Source organism: Equus asinus, chromosome 10, assembly GCF_041296235.1.
Source record: "Equus asinus isolate D_3611 breed Donkey chromosome 10, EquAss-T2T_v2, whole genome shotgun sequence".
Taxonomy (NCBI): domain Eukaryota; kingdom Metazoa; phylum Chordata; class Mammalia; order Perissodactyla; family Equidae; genus Equus; species Equus asinus.
The window spans coordinates 16,367,286-16,385,221 of record NC_091799.1 but is presented as its reverse complement, the minus strand read 5'-3'; the positions used below and the strand labels follow the sequence as shown (position 1 = coordinate 16,385,221).

Here is a 17,936-nt window from a genome sequence, read left to right as displayed (position 1 = left end):
TATACAACTATGTACAGGGGGGCTTTGAGAAATAAAGCAGAAAAAAAAAAAAAGGTTGGCAACAGTTAGCCCAGGTGCCAATCCTTAAAAATAAAAAGGAAGATTGGCAACAGTTGTTAGCCTAGGTGCCAATCTTAAAAAAAAAAGAAAAAGAAAAAGCACAATAAGTATTCTGGAGTGAAAACAATTTTAAAGTAGGCTTGTCGTGGACCAGTGGAAAAGGACGCCATCCCAGTCAAGAGCTCTTTGCCTGGTGGAGCTGCGACTTGACATTTTCCTTCTTGACTGTAGGGATGTGCGAGCCTGCTGGGCTCCTGGCCGGGTCGGCGCCTCCTGGCAGTGCAGGAGAGTCTGATCGGCCTCGCTGACTGCCGGCCCTGGAGGGGTGAGGAGCTCGGAGCCGGCCACCGGCGCTAATGGGTCTGGTCTTCCTACAGCCCAAGCTACGTGGTTCCCACCAGCCTGTCCCACGGGATCAAGTTGGTCAACCCGATGTTCCGAGGCTATGCCCAGCAGGTAGGCCATGGAGCTGCCCAGGGGACCCCCACTACCTCCCAGGCCTGGCTTTGACACCAAGACCAGCATGGAAAACAGTAACAGCGGCTCAGCGTGGTGAAGCGGCTCTCCCCATCAGAGCCTCGCTGCCTGAGCCCTCACGTGTGTGAGGACATGGGAGCCTCCCAGCAGATTGCCAGAATGGGGAGACTGAGGCTCAGCGGGCCACGGCCCTCGCCCAGGTCACCCAGCTGGTGCCTGGTGAGGGGAAATTTGACCTCAGGCAGTCTGACTCCGGAGTCTGTGCTCTGCGTTCACAACGGCACGGGGTTTCTCCTTCCCCAGACCACAGGCAGAATTTCCCTTTATTAAAGTAGACCTTTGATTACAAGTTTCTGTAAGTCTAGAGAACCCCTTTGAAACCAGCAATATCTATTGCGTAAAACCATGGGGCCTAGACAAAGCAGAACACAGCTGCACATGTGCCCCAGCCCCGAGCTGAGCCGGTCGTTCCTGTGGTCCAGGTCCCTGCCCCCGATCGACACACGGCCTGTGTTCACTGCTGGGCGTGTGGGTGGAGCGGAACCTGATGGCATTGCTGTCTCTGCTGCCTGAATGTGGGGGCCAGGCACAGGGCAGCAGTCACGCGAAGGCTGCCTTCTGCCCTACCCTTCGGCCCCACCACCCTACCTCCCAGCCCTTCCTGGGGGGAGGGCTGCTGGGTATTTCTCTGCTCACACCCTCGGTTGGAGGAATGCCAGGCTCCCGACTGAGAAGCCCTGTGCAACCTAAGCTTCACCCGTTTTGGAAAGTGATAATGTCCACTGATGAAAATTCACCATTCACCATTTATTAGGTGGCCACCACCTGCCACATAAGTACAGCCCTGTTCATCCTCACAGAACTCTCTCGAAGTGGGCCCTGTCATCACCCCTGTGGTATAGGTAAGCAGCTGAGGCTCAGAGAGGTTCTATACCTTGCTTAGGTCACACAGCACACAGTGGCAGGGATGAGATTCAGGCCTAGCTGAGCCATCCCTCCCTGCAGTGCCACCTTCATTCTCTACAGGGCGCCTTGCTGGCCCTCGGGCTCTCAGTGAGGATGCTGTGGGGTAGGGCCACTCAGCTGCTGCATAGCATACACTCGGACTCCAGAAACATCCTTTTCTCTCGTTCTTGGAAATAATGCACAGGACGTTTCTGAGCCTGAAAGGTAGATGCAGCTGTGGGCTTCAGTTAATAGCCAGAGGCTGCTGTGTTTCCACATAGCTTGAGCTTTAAGTGACAACTGCAGAGTACTTTTGTTAAAAGGAAGAACCAGAAAGAAAAGTGGATGACGTATCAAGAGCCTGTTTCTCAAAAGCACCTTTCGGTGTCCCTGGAATGGGACACACTTCTCCTCCCGCTCCCTCTCTGCTGTGAGAGAAGCTTGCCGTCCATTTCTCTGATCTGAGCCTGATACCTGGCCTTCGCAAATCTGCGCAGAGGCCTCCCTCCCCACCGCCAGTACTCAGAGACGGGCCCTCTCTCCAAATCCGGGATGTGAGGCTTTGGGCTTGGCTGGGTCTGGCCACTGCATGACCCCTGCCTCACGTGGGTCGGGAACTGGGCCCGGAGGGCTGCTTCTGACGCCTGCGTCAGGGACTGTGAGGGACGGAACTGGACTTGGAACCCAGTGGCCCAGCACCACACCAAGTGCCCCAGTTGTCCATGGCCAGCTGCTGTCACCATCTTCTGACCTTTAAAGTGTCTCCTGTGTGTGCACCTCTCTTGGCTGGGCTCAGTGGCAGGCTGTGCCTGAGGCATCACTGCCCTGGCTTCCCGCGGGGTTGGTGACTGAGTCATAGATGAGTCGTAATAATACGCAGAATCACTGTTGTGATTTGAGACCCAGCCAGCCTGAAGTGGCAGCCTGGTCTTGGTCATGCCCAGGTCTGTGGGAAGGTGAGCTTCTGCCTCCGGAGCCTGTGCTCATGTCACAGGCCACAGTGGCAAGGGGAGGCGTGGGCATGGAGGGCTGGAGCAAGAGTCAAGGGGAGGCATGGGTGTGGGGGCTGGGGCAGGACTCAGAGAGCAGCGCTGAGGTGCAGGTGGCCTGGCTGCCAGGTGATGTCGCTCCCTGCAGCTCTCACCTGAGCCCTCACATGCACACGTGCCTTCGGTATCATCTTTGTCCTTCCACAGGCTCCCTAACCACCCCAGTGGGTCCCCTCCTTTAGGGAGCAAGGTGACTTTAATGGCTGAATGTGGTCCCTCTGCTTTCTTCCACACTGAGTTGGAAGCAGGGCTCCAGGTCATTAAGAACGTGAGCTCTGAGGAGTCGGGTGAGGGTCTCAACTTGGCCACTTTACAGCTGTGTGACCTGGGAGGAGTCCCTCAGCCTCTCTGAGCCTCAGTGCCATCAGGAGTTTAGGGTTAGGACAGAACTGCCCTGGAGGCCACTGTGAGGGGTTGATCAGTGCATCTGCACAGGGCGCCAGCAAGGCCCCGCGAGCTGAGGTGGCCGGCATCCTCGTCAGCAGAGGCAGTGTGTGCTTGTGGCAGGTTCCTCCCACCCCCAGGGACAGCCCTCGTGACGCGACCCCTGGTTCCAGGACACCCAGGAGTTCCTGCGCTGCCTGATGGACCAGCTGCACGAGGAGCTCAAGGAGCCAGTGGTGGCGGCAGCGGCGGCCCTGACAGAGGCTCGGGACTCAGACTCGAGCGACTCAGATGAGAAGCGCGAGGGCGACCGGAGCCCATCAGAGGACGAGTTCCTGTCCTGCGACTCAAGCAGTGACCGGGGTGAGGGCGATGGGCAGGGGCGTGGCGGGGGCGGCTCGCAGGCCGAGACGGAGCTGCTGATCCCAGACGAGGCGGGCCGCGCCATCTCCGAGAAGGAGCGGATGAAGGACCGCAAGTTCTCCTGGGGCCAGCAGCGCACAAACTCGGAGCAGGTGGACGAGGATGCCGACGTGGACACTGCCATGACTGCCCTTGACCACCAGCCCACGGACGCTCAGGCACCGTCACCGCGGTCTGCCAGCCCCTGCCGCACGCCAGGTACCAGACAACTGCTCGGGGAACCACGGCCCTGTTTGTCCTGCGCCTGCAGCGTCCCGAGCGCGGATAAGCAGTGTCCTGTTAGCTCCCCCTGCACCCTCGGGGGTTCCACCACTAGATCCAACTTCCGGCTGGGAAATCAGTTGGCTACATGATGTGTCCGGACTCCCTCAGCTAACAAAGCTGAGTGACCGCCTTGAGCTGTCCACTGGAGACGTGGAGAATGTGGACAGCACGTCCTGTGTGTCTGTTGAGGGCTGGGGTGGGCACAGGACAGAGGAGACACGGTGGGTGCAGGCCTCGGTCCCTTTGGGAGGTGCTGGCAGGTCCTCTTCCTGACCAGGCACCAGAGCTGGCTTGGCCGCCCTAGTCCAGCCCAGTCCCCTCTCTGCCCCCAGAGCCAGACAATGAGGCCCACATGCGCAGCGCCTCTCGCTCCTGCAGCCCCGTCCACCACCACGAGGGCCACGCCAAGCTGGCCAGCAGCCCTCCTCGTGCGAGCCCCGTGAGGATGGGACCATCATACGTGCTCAAGAAAGGTTCGGAGGATTGGGCAGGGAGGGCAGGTCAGCAGGGCGCCGGCACGTGGAGCTCGGGCCTGGCAGTGGAAGTCGTGCCTGTGGCTGTCATTTTTGAGTGCTTGTTGCCAGGGGCTGTGCTGCGTACTCCTCCCGCAGTGTCTCTGAGCTTTCCTAATGCCACTGGGACATGAGTAGGGTGGGGTGCGGGGGGGGGGGGTCCCATCTTACAGACGATGACTGAGGCACCGGGTTGGGAATTGCAGACCCAGTCACAAGACTCGTACAGATCTGACCTCGTATCATAGCTAAGCTAGCCCCTACACCTGCCCGCTGCGGGCTGGGCCTAGTCCCGTGCTGTGCCCCCAGCCCAGGTCTTGAGCGCCGGCAGCCGCAGGCGGAAGGAGCAGCGCTACCGCAGCGTCATCTCCGACATCTTCGACGGCTCCATCCTCAGCCTCGTGCAGTGCCTCACTTGTGACCGGGTGGGTGCCCCGGGCGTGGGGGAGCGTGCTGGTCTTCACTGTCCTCGGCGGTCCTCGCTCAGGTTGTGGGGCGGCGGATGCTCCACAGGGTGCCTCTGCCTCTCTAGGGGAGCGCCTGGTTCTGGGGCTCCTGTGTCTGAGGGCTGGGGAGCAGGCCTGCTGGCCCACACCTACTGGCCAGTGGCTGGGGTTCAGGGTGCAGACTTAGCTTTGTCTGGGCAGCGTAGAACCCTGGAATGTGGAGACCCAGGCTGACCTTCAACCCCACAGGTGTCCACCACGGTGGAGACATTCCAGGACCTGTCGCTGCCCATTCCTGGCAAAGAGGACCTGGCCAAGCTCCACTCGGCCATCTACCAGAACGTGCCGGCCAAGCCAGGAGCCTGCGGGGACAGCTACGCTGCCCAGGGCTGGCTTGCTTTCATCATGGAGTATATCCGAAGGTAGGCCTGCCTTCCCGCTCGCTGGAGAAGCAAGACCACCTTGGCGCAGCCGTCTTGGAACTTGCCTCCTGGGCAGGCGCAGACCTGAAACAGCAGAGTACAAGTGTTTGCAGGGATGAGGGTAGAGTCCGGAAGGGAGCTCGAGGCTGCAGGAGGCGTGGGAGTTAGCTAAGTGGGGTGGGGATGTCCCTTGGCCACCCTGGGATGGCCAGGACTGGAAGGCCAGTGACGACGGGCATGACCCAATGGCAGCTAGAAAGGAGGACGGCAGAGGGAGTCCAGGCCCTGCCCTGCCTCATGTTGGGAACCCATACCGTGCCCAGAGGAGGGACCAGCGTGATGGCGCCCTTCACAGTGAGGAAGGCGGGGCTCAGAGAGAGGTGATGTCACCGTCCCAGGGACACTGAGCTCTCAGCTGGTGGTCTCAGGTGTCTGGCTCCAGCCCTCCGCCCACTCCACGCATGGGCCAAGCTGCCTCTAGGCCCGAGCACACCTCCATCCCAAGGCCCTGGCAGCACCCTCCCACCCCCGTTCTGTCTCCGCAGGTTCGTGGTATCCTGTACCCCCAGCTGGTTTTGGGGGCCAGTTGTCACCCTGGAAGACTGCCTCGCTGCCTTCTTCGCTGCCGATGAGCTGAAGGGTGGGTCAGCTGGCTGGCTGGGGGTGCTGCTGGGCCGGCTACAGTTCACGTTCTGGGATTCACTGTCGCTAGGTGTTCCCTGCCGGCCGGCTAGGCGGGGGGTGCGTGCTGTCCCAGCCCCACCTCCCTGTAGCTCTTAGGGGTTCACCTGTGTTTCTTTTTTTTACCAGTTTGGTGGACAAAAATGACATCATGCTTTAATTTTTGCATTTCCTTGATTATTAATGAGCTTGAACAGTTTTTCATTAAGTGTGTTAGCTGTTTGTATTTCCTATTTTGAAATTTCCCATTCCGATCCTTTTCCTATTTTTCTGCTGTTTGGCATCTTATTAATCTTTAGGCAAACTCTTCTTAGTTTTTAATTGTGGTGAAATATACATAATGTGGCCTTTACCATCTTAGCCATTTTTAAGTGTAAGTTCAGTACTGTGAACTATGTTCTCGTTATAAAAGGAGATAACTTAGGAACAGCTAAATGGAGGAAATGCTTAAGGCAAGGCATGTGGGAAAGGCACGGAGCTTCCATGCTCTCTGAGCGCCGCTCTCCCCGAGTCTCCACATGTTCAGAAGCTCTCTGAACCCCATACGACTGGGATTTTTCTGGAGGCTTCCTCACGTAGGCGGGATCAGTTATTGTCTCCGCTTCCAGCCCCTCTCCCCTCTCTGAAGGATGGGGGGGCGGGGCTGAAAATTCCAAACTTCTAATCATGGCTTGCTCTTTCTGGTGAGCAGCCCCCATCCAGGAGCCCACCCAGAATCACCTTATTAGAGCAAAAGACACTGCCATCACCCAGGAAATTCCAAGAGATTTAGGGACTTTGTGTCAGGAACCAGAGTCAAAGGCCGAATGTTAGAACAAAAAATGCTCCTCATGCTCCTATCACTTAGGGAATTGCAGAGACTTTAAGAGCCCTGTGCCAGGAGCCTCGGGCAGAGACCAATATTTATATTTTGTATTATCTCACACTCTTCTTCGGTTCCTTTCATCAATGTCGTATAGTTTTCAGTGTACAGATTTTTCACTTTGGTGAAATTTATTCCTATGTGTTTTATTGTTTTTGATGCTATTATAAAGGGTTTTTCTTTTGTTTTCTTTATTTCTCATTCAGATTATTTTTGTTAGTGTATAGAAATGCAACTGATTTTTGTAGGTTGATTTTTGCATTCTACAACTTTGCCGAATTCGTTCATTAGTTCTAACAGTGTTTTGGTGGAGTCTTTGGGTTTTCTATACCCAAGATCATGTCATCTGCAAACAGGGACAATTTTGCTTCCTCTGTTTGGATTCTCCGTATTACTTTTTCTTGCCTAATTGCTCTGGCTAGGACTTGCATGCTGTGTGGATAGGAGTGGTGCGAGTGGGCATCCTTGTCGTGTTCGTGGTCTTAGAGGAAAGCTGTCAGCTTTTCATTTTTGAGTAGGATGCCAGCTGTGGGTTTATCTTATATGGGCTTTGTTATGTTGAGGCATGTTCCTTCTAAACCCAATTTGTTGAGTGCTTTTATTGTGAAAGGGTGTTGAAATTTGCCAGATGCTTTTTCTGTATCTATTGAGAGGATCGTAGGATATTTTTCCTTCATTCTGTTAATGTAGTGTATCATGTTTGTTGACTTGCATTTGATAAACCATCCTTGCATCCCAGGGATAAATCCCATTCGATCATGGTGTATGATGCTTTTAATATGCTGTTGAATTCAGTTTGCTAAAATCTTTTGAGGATTTTTGCATCCGTGTTCATCAGGGATGTTGGCCTCTGGTTTTCCTTTCTTGTGGTGTCCTCACCTGGCCTTGGTATCAGGGTGAAGCTGGCCTTGGAAAATGAGTTTGGGAGTGCTCCCTCCTCCTCAGTTTTCTGGAAGTGTTTGAGAAGGAGTGGTGTTAATTGCTCTTTGAATGTTTGGTAGAATTCCCCAGTGAAACCTCTGGCCCTGGGCTTTTCTTTCTTGGGAGGTTTTTGATTACAGCTTCAATCTCCTTAGTCGTTAGTGGTCTGTTCAGATTTTCTATTTCTTCATGATTCAGTCTTGCTAGGTTGTGTGTTTCTAGGAATTTATCTGTTTCCTCTAGGTTGTCCAGTTTTTTGGTGTATAATTGGTCTTGGTCGCCTCTTATGATCCTTTGTGTTTCTGTAGTGTCAGTTGTAAGTACCCGCCTTTATTTATAATTTTGTTTATTTGAGTCCTCTCCCTTTTTTCTTGGTTAATCTAGGTAAAGGTTTGTCAATTTATCTTTTTGAAAAACCAACTCTTAGTTTCAGTGATTTTTCTCTATTGTCTTTCTAGTCTCTGTCCCATTTATTTCAGCTCTAATCTTTATTATTTCCTTCCTTCTGCTAACTTCGGCCTTAGTTTATTCTTCTTTTTCTAATTTCTTAAGGTGTGAAGTCGGGTTGTTTAAGGTCTCTCTTTTTTTAATGTAGGCATTTTTTGCTGTAAAATTCCCCTTAGGGCTGCTTCCGCTGCATCTTATAAGTGCTGACATGTTGTATTTTCATTTTTGTTTGTGTCTCAAGATGCGTTCTGATTTCCGTTTTGATTTCTTCTTTGACCCATCGGTTGTTCAGGAGTATATGGTTTAATTTCCACATATTTGTGAATTTTTTAGTTTTCCTCCTATTATTTGTTTCTAGTTTCATATGACTATGGTTGGAAAAGATACTAGATATGATTTCAGTCTTCTTAAAGTTAAGATTTGCTTGGTGGCCCAATGCATGACCTCTCCTGGAGAATGTTCTGTGTGCACTTGAGAATCTGCTGCTGTTGGATGGAATATTCTGTGTATGTCTTTTAGGTCCATTTGGTCTGTAGAGTTATTCCTGTCTTTTGTTCCCTTATTTTCTGTCTGGGTAATCAGTTCAATGTTGAAAGTTGGGTACTGAAGTCCCCTATGCCATTGTATTGCTGTCTGTTTCTCCCTTCAGTTGCGGCAATACTTGCTTTAAATATTTAAATGCTCCAGGTGCATGTGTAAATATTTAGGTGTTGGGTGCGTATGTATTTACAATAGTGACGTCCTCTGGATGAATTGACCCCTTTGTCACTATACAGTGACCCTGTCTCTTGTAACTGATTCTGATGGGAAGTCTGTTTTCTCTGATATAAATATAGCCCCCTTGCTCTCTCTTGGTTTCCATTTACATAGACTGTCTCTCTCCATCCCTTCACTTGCAGCCTGTGTGTGTTCTCAAAGCTCGAGGGAGTCTCTTGTAGGCAGCATGTTGTGGTTTTATTTCTTAAGCATAAGTCACTACATGTACTTCTGTCCCCATGGCCGTGCCTGCTAACCTGCGTCACTTTTACTGCCCTAGGTGACAACATGTACAGCTGTGAACGGTGTAAAAAGTGAGTGTGTGACTCTAGGGGCTTCTCCCCCACTTCCCATTTCCAACCTCTGTGGTCCGCCTGTGTTGCACACGCTTCCCCTGGGTTCCCCCAGACTTCCATCCTGATCTCAGAGAGGTGACCAGGGCGGGAGGGGTGCCCCCACCGCGGGTCGCTCACCGTCTCTCGCCCGCTCTCTCCCAGGCTGCGGAATGGGGTGAAGTACTGTAAGGTCCTGCGGTTGCCCGAGGTGAGTGGACGCCTCCTGCCGCTGCCACCCGCCAGGGTTTCTCCACACTGATGGGTGGGGACGCACAGGGCACAGGCCGACCCTCCCTGACCGGAAGCTTCTGAGCTCAAGAGGCCCGTGGAGAGTCTGCTGCTTTGGCTGAGAGACCTCCTGGGACGGTCTGGCTAATTTTTCAGTTGGTAGCTTGGCACCCTCTCGCCTGTGGCCTCAGCTCCGTGGTCACTCAGCATGCTTTGTGAGGGCCCAGAGCAAGGCAGGCCTGGGGGCACAGATGGGAGGGGAGGGCACCTGGCCGACGGGGCTGTCAGGGAAGGCCTTCTGAGGAGGTGGCGTCTCAGTGGGCCCTGAGGACGTAGGCAGGCGTCAGCCTCATGGAGGGATAGTGGGGAAGGGACAGGTGGCAAAACTCTGAAGCAGGACGGGCTTGGCTGAGCCACGGCAGGCCCGTGTGGCTGGAGCAAAGAGGAGCGTGGCCCCAGATGCGGGTGCCTGAGGTGGTGCTGAGCGGGTTTGGGAAGGCTTTGTGGAGAAGCCTTCTAGAGGTCAGTGCCAACGGAACTAGGTGTCAAGCTCTTTGGATGGTGAATTCGATGGGCTGGTGAGAGTCAGCTTCATGTACAGACGAGGCCAGCTATGGGACAGCCCACCTCGAGATGGCGGCCGATCCTGTTAGCGAAGCTTGGCCCTGCCATCATGTCTGCCTTTATCGGGGCTCTTAAAGGAGCCCAGCTCAGCTTCCACGCGTGGTTCTTCCACGTGTCCAGACGGAGTCAGTGGGTGGGACCCATCAGCTGGCTTGGGCTTCTAGAAGGCTCTAGCCACTGGGTTTCTTGTTTCCACCTGGCTGACAAGACCTGAGTGGGTCAAGCAGTGGGCTAATGGGTGTCCCAGGGCCCTGCCTCGAGGCCCCCGCCTGGTTACCGGGGCTCCCAGGGCCATGGGCAGCCCTGGGACGAGCGAGGCCTCCGCGCCCGCAGATCCTGTGCATCCACCTGAAGCGCTTCCGGCACGAGGTGATGTACTCATTCAAGATCAGCAGCCACGTCTCCTTCCCGCTCGAGGGCCTCGACCTGCGCCCCTTCCTCGCCAAGGAGTGCACGTCCCAGATCACCTCCTACGACCTCCTCTCGGTCATCTGCCACCACGGCACGGCAGGCAGTGAGTCTAGCCCCGCCACCCCGCCCCGTCCCCATGCCCTGGGGTGTCTGTGACCTGTCTCCCTCTCCTGGGCAGGTGGCCACTACATCGCCTACTGCCAAAACGTGATCAACGGGCAGTGGTATGAATTTGATGATCAGTACGTCACCGAGGTCCATGAGACGGTGGTGCAGAACGCCGAGGCCTACGTCCTCTTCTACAGGTGTGGGCCCTGGGAGTCGGAGGACGGCTGGGGCTGGCTGCAGAACAGTGACCGGGCCCCCACCTGGTGACCTGGGGGCCCGGATGTCCTGCCCCTCCTCCCCAGGGCTTACTCTGGGGTGTGTGGGGATGGTGGAGCTGGGGGCGTTTTAGGTCCCAGGGAGTAAGGATTTGAGTTTTTAAGAAAGAGCCCCTCATTTCTGTGGGGGAAGCGGGAAACTCAGAAAGTCGAGTCTGGGTCTTCTAGAGTGGTTCTCGTGGGAGGTGAGGGGACCAGAACCCCGGCAGGGATGGTGAGCCTCCTGAGATGCAGCCAGATCACCCAGGGGCTCAGCTGGTGGGTGGCTCTGCACACAGCGCTGGAGAGGACGTGGCTGGTGCCCCCAGACAGCTGTGAGCCCAGACACAGCCCCTCCTTCCTCTCCCTGCCCCACCCCTGCCCCAGGAAGAGCAGCGAGGAGGCTGTGCGGGAGCGGCAGCAGGTCGTGTCCCTGGCTGCCATGCGGGAGCCCAGCCTGCTACGCTTCTATGTGTCCCGAGAGTGGCTCAACAAGTTCAACACCTTCGCTGAGCCAGGGCCCATCACCAACCACACCTTCCTCTGCTCCCACGGAGGTGAGGGCACCCTCTCTGTGGCCGGAGTACAGGGCGGGTGGGCCGAGCCCCCAGCTCTCCCTCCCTCTGCCTTCCTCCGCAGGCATCCCGCCCAACAAATACCACTACATCGACGACCTGGTGGTGATACTGCCACAGAACGTCTGGGAGCACCTCTACAACAGGTACAGCCCCCGGGCAGCCTCTCCTGGAGGGCCAGCCTACCCTGAGCAGGCCAGGTGCTCAGCTGGGCGGGACAGGAAGACCTCTGGGACCCGTCGCTGTCCCCACTCAGGCAGCAGACCAGAGTGGAAGCAGTCTCAGGGGCTTCCTGTACAGCTGTGTCTGCACTGAGACACCCGTCAGCGGTGGGTGTCCAGCGTCATCCCTCCAGTCACGAGGGACTGAAAACTGGCTCCAGCAAAAGCCTATGGGCCCCTCTCACAGAGTCCTGGGGGTGCCGGCTGCAGGGTGGGCTGGCCAGTGTGTCTCCCCAACCCTGTGCCCAGCCTGGGCCACCTTGGGCTTGTGCTGCCTGGGGCCTTCCTGGTTCAAGTCCAAGACCAAGAACGCTGAGGACCTGCCAGGCCTGGGTTGCTCTGCAGCCAGGCAGGCGGGAGGTGCCATAACCCAGAGAGTGGCCAGACTGGTCAGGAGGGATAGGCCAGGGAGTGCTGGTACCTGGCCACCCGTTGGACTGGCTTTGCCCCATCTACTTGCAGGTCAGGCGCAGACTCTGCCCTGTTGCCTGTGGGTGGATCAGAACCCCACACACTGTGGGATCCACCCTCCGTCCTGCGACCTCCCTTTGATGTCCCCAGGGTTCCGCCTGGGGCCTCTTGGCCACCACAGCTCCTGCCCAGTAGCCAGGGGAGGAAGTGAGATCACTAAGCCATCCTTTGGCCATTAAACAAATATTTGTGATGCACCTGCCCTGGGCAGGCACTTGCTGGGTACTGTGGGCACGCTGGCGTGAAGGCGTCCTTGCCAGTGTAGTGAGCAGGGCGCTGAGGGAGCCCCTGGCGGGGAGGAGCCAGCCCAGTGGAGGGCGGCGAGTGCTGTCTGGCAAGTTCCGCTGCTTCCCCCTCAGGACCCTCGTCTCACGGCTCACGTGTCTGTCTGTCTGTCTCTCTGCCTCCCACCATGGGTGCAGGTTTGGGGGTGGCCCCGCCGTGAACCATCTGTACGTGTGCTCCATCTGCCAGGTGGAGATCGAGGCGCTGGCCAAGCGCAGGCGGATTGAGATCGACACCTTCATTAAGGTGTGTGCGGGTGGGGGTGGTGCGGGGCACCCGTGGGGACCGGGGGACAGAATGAGTCAGGCTGTTTGGAAGATGTGTTCTGTGGGAGGCCGGACGTCTCAGGCTTTTCCTGGCTGAAGGGGCCGGGTTTAGTGAGGGCAGGGCCGTCTGCTTGGCATACTGTGGGGTAGCTGTCAGAGGAGAGGGTGCTGCTGTTGGGGCCGGATGATTCCTTATTGGGGGCTGTCCTGTGCCTGTAGGATGTTTAGCAGCATCCCTGGCCTCTACTCATATGATGCCAGTGACAACCAAAATTACCTGCAGACGTTGGCAGGTGTCCCCTGGGGGCCAGAGTCCCTCCTGCTGAGGGCTCTACCGACAGACATGGAAAGGTGCCGTCCGTGAAAAAGCACGTTGCAAAACATGACCGGTAGCACCCACATAGGAAAGGGACTTGTGCAGTGGGACAGGTGTGTGAGGAGCGGGGCCCTGCGGGCCTCCCTGGTAGGGCTCAGGGCAGGGGCCCGCCTGCCCGCTGGCAGGAGAAGGTCCAGTAGAGACAGCCTCTTTGTGGCCGTTGGGGAGGAAACCCATCTACTGCGCGGCCTCAATGGGGTTACTGAAGAGGTTCACCAGGATGTTCCCGGCAGGCGTTTGAGTGGCGGGGTTGCGGGAGGTGTGTGTTTTCTTTGAACTCGTCTGAATTTTCTACCTGAAGTATCTAGTTTTGTCAGAGTCGGGGGTGAGGGTTGGCAGGTGTTGGGGCGTTTGTGCTGACCTTCCCCTCTCTCTGCCCCTGGCCCTGCCCCTGCCCCGGCCCAGCTGAACAAGGCGTTCCAGGCGGAGGAGTCGCCCAGCGTCATCTACTGCATCAGCATGCAGTGGTTCCGGGAGTGGGAGGCCTTCGTCAAGGGGAAGGACAATGGTGAGTGGAGCGGGGCCCTGCCCACCCCGCAGGAGGGACTTGGGGCTGCGGATCTGCTGGGAGTGCCGCAGAGTCCCAGCGGGGTGCCCAGGGCCTGTGCCTGCCCAGAAGGTTTCTGCGGCCACCCCTGCAGCTGAGCACTTGCCCCGCAGGAGCAGAGAACACAGGTGCTCTTCCAGTCCCGGTGCTGGGATCACTGTCCCCACCCCAGGCCAGCCACCCTATGCCCTCGGGGGACGGGGGACGGGAGCCGTCTTGCTCCGCCCGCTCCCTCCCACTGTCCCCCCCATCCACACCCAGCAGAGGCTGCCCCTCCTCCCGCCAGCACCTTCCTTTGGGGACTCTGCTGCCCTGTGTGACAGACTTTACTGGATAGATGGCCTCAGACTCTTAGGAAAGGACTTGGACACTGTGTCCTCTGACCCTTGCATTTACGTGGGTGGAAACAAGTCCCATCCCCAGACAGTTCCGAGTCCCCACGGTCCACGGCAAGGGGCAGCACAGCCCAAGCCCTGGCCTGCACGCGGCCTCCGTCACCGCCCTCCAGCCCCACACTTGGGCTCCAGACCAGGGCCTGGCGCCAGGCAGGGTCGGCAGGGCCAGCAAGTTCTATGTGCTGGACATTTGCCTTTCGGAGCATAAGCCCGAGCCATTACTCAGGAGAGGTGGGGCCTTACTGCCAGCCAGGCCCTGCCGGGCGGGAGGGCACCAGGGACCCCCGCATCCTCCCTAGTGCTGTGGAGGCAGTCGGGCGTGGTTGTGGTCGAGGACCCGCTCAGAGTCGAGCCCTGCCTTGGGCCCTGGCTTTCTTTGTCTTCTGCCCGCTCTGACCTGGACGGTGATGTCACCTGTCTCCATAAACCGTTCTCGTCTCGTATGGTTGTTGCGGTGTACGTGGGATATGGGGCACACAGGAGGGCTGCTCAGCGAGATTAGAGCAACGTCCACGGCACTGGCTTCCCCCCTCCCCCACCCACGCTAGGGTCTGAAACTAGTGCGCGTCCTAGCAATTCCCTCTGCCGGGTCAGGGGTGCCACCAGGCCCTCTGGCACTCAGACGTCTGTAGATGAACATTTGGTGCCCCAAGCACCTCACCACAGGGGACTTCACGCTGACCCCTGGGGCTCAGGACGGCCTCTCTGGCATCACAGGTGTCTCAGTCACACCTGGAGGATGGCTCTGTCTGTCGCAGGGTGGAGGGCCGCGGTGGGGGCTGGCTCTGGGGTTTCCTCCCGCTGCCTCAGGGGCCCAGAGGTGCTGAGCCTGCGCCATGTCTGTTGCAGAGCCCCCTGGGCCCATTGACAACAGCAGGATCGCACAGGTCAAAGGAAGCGGCCACATCCAGCTGAAGCAGGGTGAGTCCGCCGGCCCCAGCCCCGGCCTCCCAGGCCCACCGGGCTCTTCCCTGCCCCTCCTGGCTGCCACTCACGGTCCTTCCAGGAGCCCCCTTGCCATCTGCCTGAGTCGGGCTGAGCCTCACCCCGGTCTGGGCCCAGGGCCTGAGCCCGGGGGCCGCCATGCTGGGCTTCTGCGTGGGTCCTCCAGGCCCCTCCCCACGCCTTCTGCTGGCTTTGCCTGCCTGCCCTTTGTGTGGACTCCCCGCTCTGGGAAGCGGGCAGCAGCCAGAGACGGCCCCTCTGGAGCCCTCAGAGAAAGGGTGTTCTACTGGAAAATCCTGAGATTTCCATTTAACAGCTTTGCACAAAGTTGTCCTCCCTCCCGTTTGGGGCCTGGCCCCCAGAGCCCCCTCAGCCGGGACCATGGCTTCATCGATGGAGCCAGGGCGAGCCCAGCCTCACGGGTGGCCCCTGGTCTCTGCAGGAGCTGACTACGGGCAGATCTCAGAGGAGACCTGGGGCTACCTGAGCAGCCTGTATGGCGGCGGCCCCGAGCTTGCCATCCGGCAGAGTGTGGCCCAGCTCCAGGACCCAGAGAGCTTGCACGGGGAGCAGAAAATTGAAGCCGAGACCCGGGCCGTGTGACTTGGGGGGACAGTCTGTAAGTGTCCTCCTCACTCTCCAGAGACCCTCCGTGTCCCCTGAGTGCTGAAAGAGCATGTCCCTGAACACACCTCCCACGAGGCTGCTTGCAAGAACCCTCGTGTGGGCCCTGGGCTGATGACCCGGTGTCCCCACAGGCCCCCGCCCTCGCCCTCCTGCCTGTGGAGGGTGCATTTGTACTCGGAAGAGAGGCCAGCCGCTTCGGAAATGCAGATGCGTACAGAGGCAGCAAAGTTGTTTTGGTTCACAGTGAGTAATGCTGCAGCCAGGAAATATATCCACTTCCGTCTTGTTGACACCACCACGGCTCCATGATGTTAACTTGGGTCTTTGTCCTGGAAGTGCCCACACGTCACTGTTGTCGTTGTTTCCCCCAAACCCGCCCTCTCACTAGATTGGGCCCGGCTTTTGTCCCTGGAGCTCTCAGGGGCTGTGGCCTTGGGACGGAGGGGTGGGGAGTAGCTGCTGCTTGCCGGGCATCCCCCAGGCGCCTGGTCCAGCCAGCACCAGGACTCGCAGGCAGACGGTCAGAGTGGCGGGCAGAGTGCCGAGCGCCAGGGCGGTGAGGATGCTGCTGCTTGTCACTGGAGCCAGTTCCTACGAGGCCCCGCTTCACCCCTGCACCTCCTGTTTGTCACAGAAAGGCTCCTGAATCCTGGCTGCTGTCAGTGTTTGTCCTACAGACTCCCGACTCCGGACTCCTTCGTGATGGGGACCCGAAGGGGGGGGTGGATTTCTGTCAGAAGGGGTTGTTCCTGGAGGCAGCCGGCCTCCTCTCCCCCTGTGCTGCTGAGCTGGCCCTAGGGATTGGCTGTAACTCGCCTCTGCTAGGGAGCGGGATGATGAAACAGGAGTACCTCGCCTTGCTCTCATTTGCTGTTAACGCAGCTTCCCTGGTGGCTGATGCCAGAGAAAATGTACTTCCCCTTTCTCCCCAGCACCGAGCTGGGTAGAGCCCTGGCCCAGGGAGGGGTGGCATTGGGGCAGCTCTCGCACGCACGGCCCGGAATTGTGTCTTCTGGATGCTGAGCGAGGCGGCTGCTGAGCGCGGCGGCTGCTGAGTGCAGGGACCACCAGGCACGGGAGGCTGAGTCTTGCCTCCACTGGCACTGAAGCCCTGGACGAGGCAGCTGGGGAAAGATGCTCACCTCGTCAGGGCCGAAGCAACGGGGGGTTGGGAAGGGTCCCAGGATGAGACCCCCCAAAACCGTGGCCTTCAGTCTCTAGAAGCAGGCTTTGGTGGAAATTCCAGCAGGCACTTCTGGCAGGGTCCCTTCGAGCTCTCGCAGACACGGTGCTCGCTTCTGTGATCTCTGGTTACGGACTCTGGTCCCTTCCCCACCGAGGTGCACGTGAGCAAAGAGCAAGCCACTGCTGGAATTTCTTGACATGTGCCGCAGTCCTTTGAAAGTTGCTTCTGCAGCCAGCGGCGCCCCCCTGCAGAGCTGGCGTAATCCCACCCCACGTCTGCGCGGTCTCGTTTGTGTTCAGAATGTCATAATAAATACATACGCGTTCCCCACAGCCCACACTGTTGTCTCCGCATCCACTGCCCTTCATTCTGCTACTGGAGGGAGGGGGGACCCACCGTCTCGGGGGCTGGGGACGGGTTGGGGGGGCCAGGAGCCATGGCGACCGACATTACAAATGCCCGGACCTGGGCCTGGGAGGGGCCTGTGCAGGGCTCCCTGAAACGAGAGAGCCTCTGGAGGCTGCAGAGCGGAAGAGGAGGCCGAGCCGCCTTAAACACCCGGCCGCATGGGTTTTTCCTTTCTTGGAACCAGCCCCGGCCCCAGAGACGTGGGGCCAGCTGTGGCCGGAGGATGAGGCCAGCGCATCCCACAGGCCGGTCCCCTGCTGGCACTGCATCGTGGGCTCAGTTGCTCCGATGTCAGAGCTGCCATGGAGCAGGGGTCACCCTCCCTGACCGCGGCGAGGGCTCTGCTGCTGGAGGGTAGCCGTCGCTGGGCTGACGGTGGGCGTTGGTGCCTCCATCGCGGTTGCTGGTGTCTGGCACTGGGAGCTCCCTGACCTTTAGTGGTGCTGGCGTTTTACAGTCCCTGCGGTTTGGGTTGGTTTTGTTTATACTTTTTGGGTTTTGGCAGGGAGAGAATAACTTGAGATTTTTATGTATTTAAACATTCCTTGTGAAATCTCATCAGACAGGAGTGTGCAGAAATGTGTTCACTATAAAGAATGATAAAACGGTGACAGTGCCGCCCCGGGGTCTGTCCCGTTCCCGGGTCCATGGAACTCCCAGGGCCGCCTGATCACGTCTCCCGCTGTGCCCCACCCCAGAGTAACTCTGCCTGCATTTCCTCTCTCCTCACTTTCTCGTGTTGCCACACATGCGTGTGTGTCTAAGTAGTAGTTTTCGATTTGCTCCCGTTTGAACGCTGTGTATGTGGAATCCCGAGGTACAGGTTTGCCTGGCTTTTCTTAGGTACCGTGGGAGGTGAGATCTGTCTGGAGGGTTGATTGATTTCCGAGGTTTGGGGACATTCACTTATGGTGCTACAGGAAGCTGCGAGAGAAATACGTAGGTACCTGTTGGCCTTCAAATGTTTCCTTTATATTTTCCCTTGAAACACCAGGCTTTTCAGTAGCTTGGCCAAACTTAGATGC

At 57.6% G+C, this 17,936-nt stretch overlaps 1 protein-coding gene across 3 annotated transcripts in view; it reads left to right on the top strand.

Moving 5' to 3' along the window:
• Positions 1 to 16,840, top strand: part of USP20 (ubiquitin specific peptidase 20) — a 42,570-nt gene extending 25,730 nt beyond the window's left edge. For 2 of the 3 annotated variants that reach the window (XM_014863476.3, XM_070518533.1), the window contains exons 9-25: positions 438 to 516; positions 3,089 to 3,536; positions 3,935 to 4,075; positions 4,424 to 4,539; positions 4,810 to 4,982; positions 5,528 to 5,622; positions 8,930 to 8,963; positions 9,147 to 9,192; positions 10,170 to 10,350; positions 10,426 to 10,552; positions 10,997 to 11,166; positions 11,249 to 11,330; positions 12,299 to 12,407; positions 13,209 to 13,311; positions 14,595 to 14,666; positions 15,133 to 15,309; positions 15,449 to 16,840. In XM_014863476.3, coding sequence (XP_014718962.2) covers positions 438 to 516; positions 3,089 to 3,536; positions 3,935 to 4,075; positions 4,424 to 4,539; positions 4,810 to 4,982; positions 5,528 to 5,622; positions 8,930 to 8,963; positions 9,147 to 9,192; positions 10,170 to 10,350; positions 10,426 to 10,552; positions 10,997 to 11,166; positions 11,249 to 11,330; positions 12,299 to 12,407; positions 13,209 to 13,311; positions 14,595 to 14,666; positions 15,133 to 15,293 — 2,137 coding nt within the window. In that variant the 3' untranslated portion in view covers positions 15,294 to 15,309; positions 15,449 to 16,840. The remainder of the gene's footprint in view (positions 1 to 437; positions 517 to 3,088; positions 3,537 to 3,934; positions 4,076 to 4,423; positions 4,540 to 4,809; positions 4,983 to 5,527; positions 5,623 to 8,929; positions 8,964 to 9,146; positions 9,193 to 10,169; positions 10,351 to 10,425; positions 10,553 to 10,996; positions 11,167 to 11,248; positions 11,331 to 12,298; positions 12,408 to 13,208; positions 13,312 to 14,594; positions 14,667 to 15,132; positions 15,310 to 15,448) is intronic. The other variant, XR_011506202.1, reaches the window with a different exon arrangement.
• The last annotated feature ends 1,096 nt before the right edge of the window (positions 16,841 to 17,936 follow it).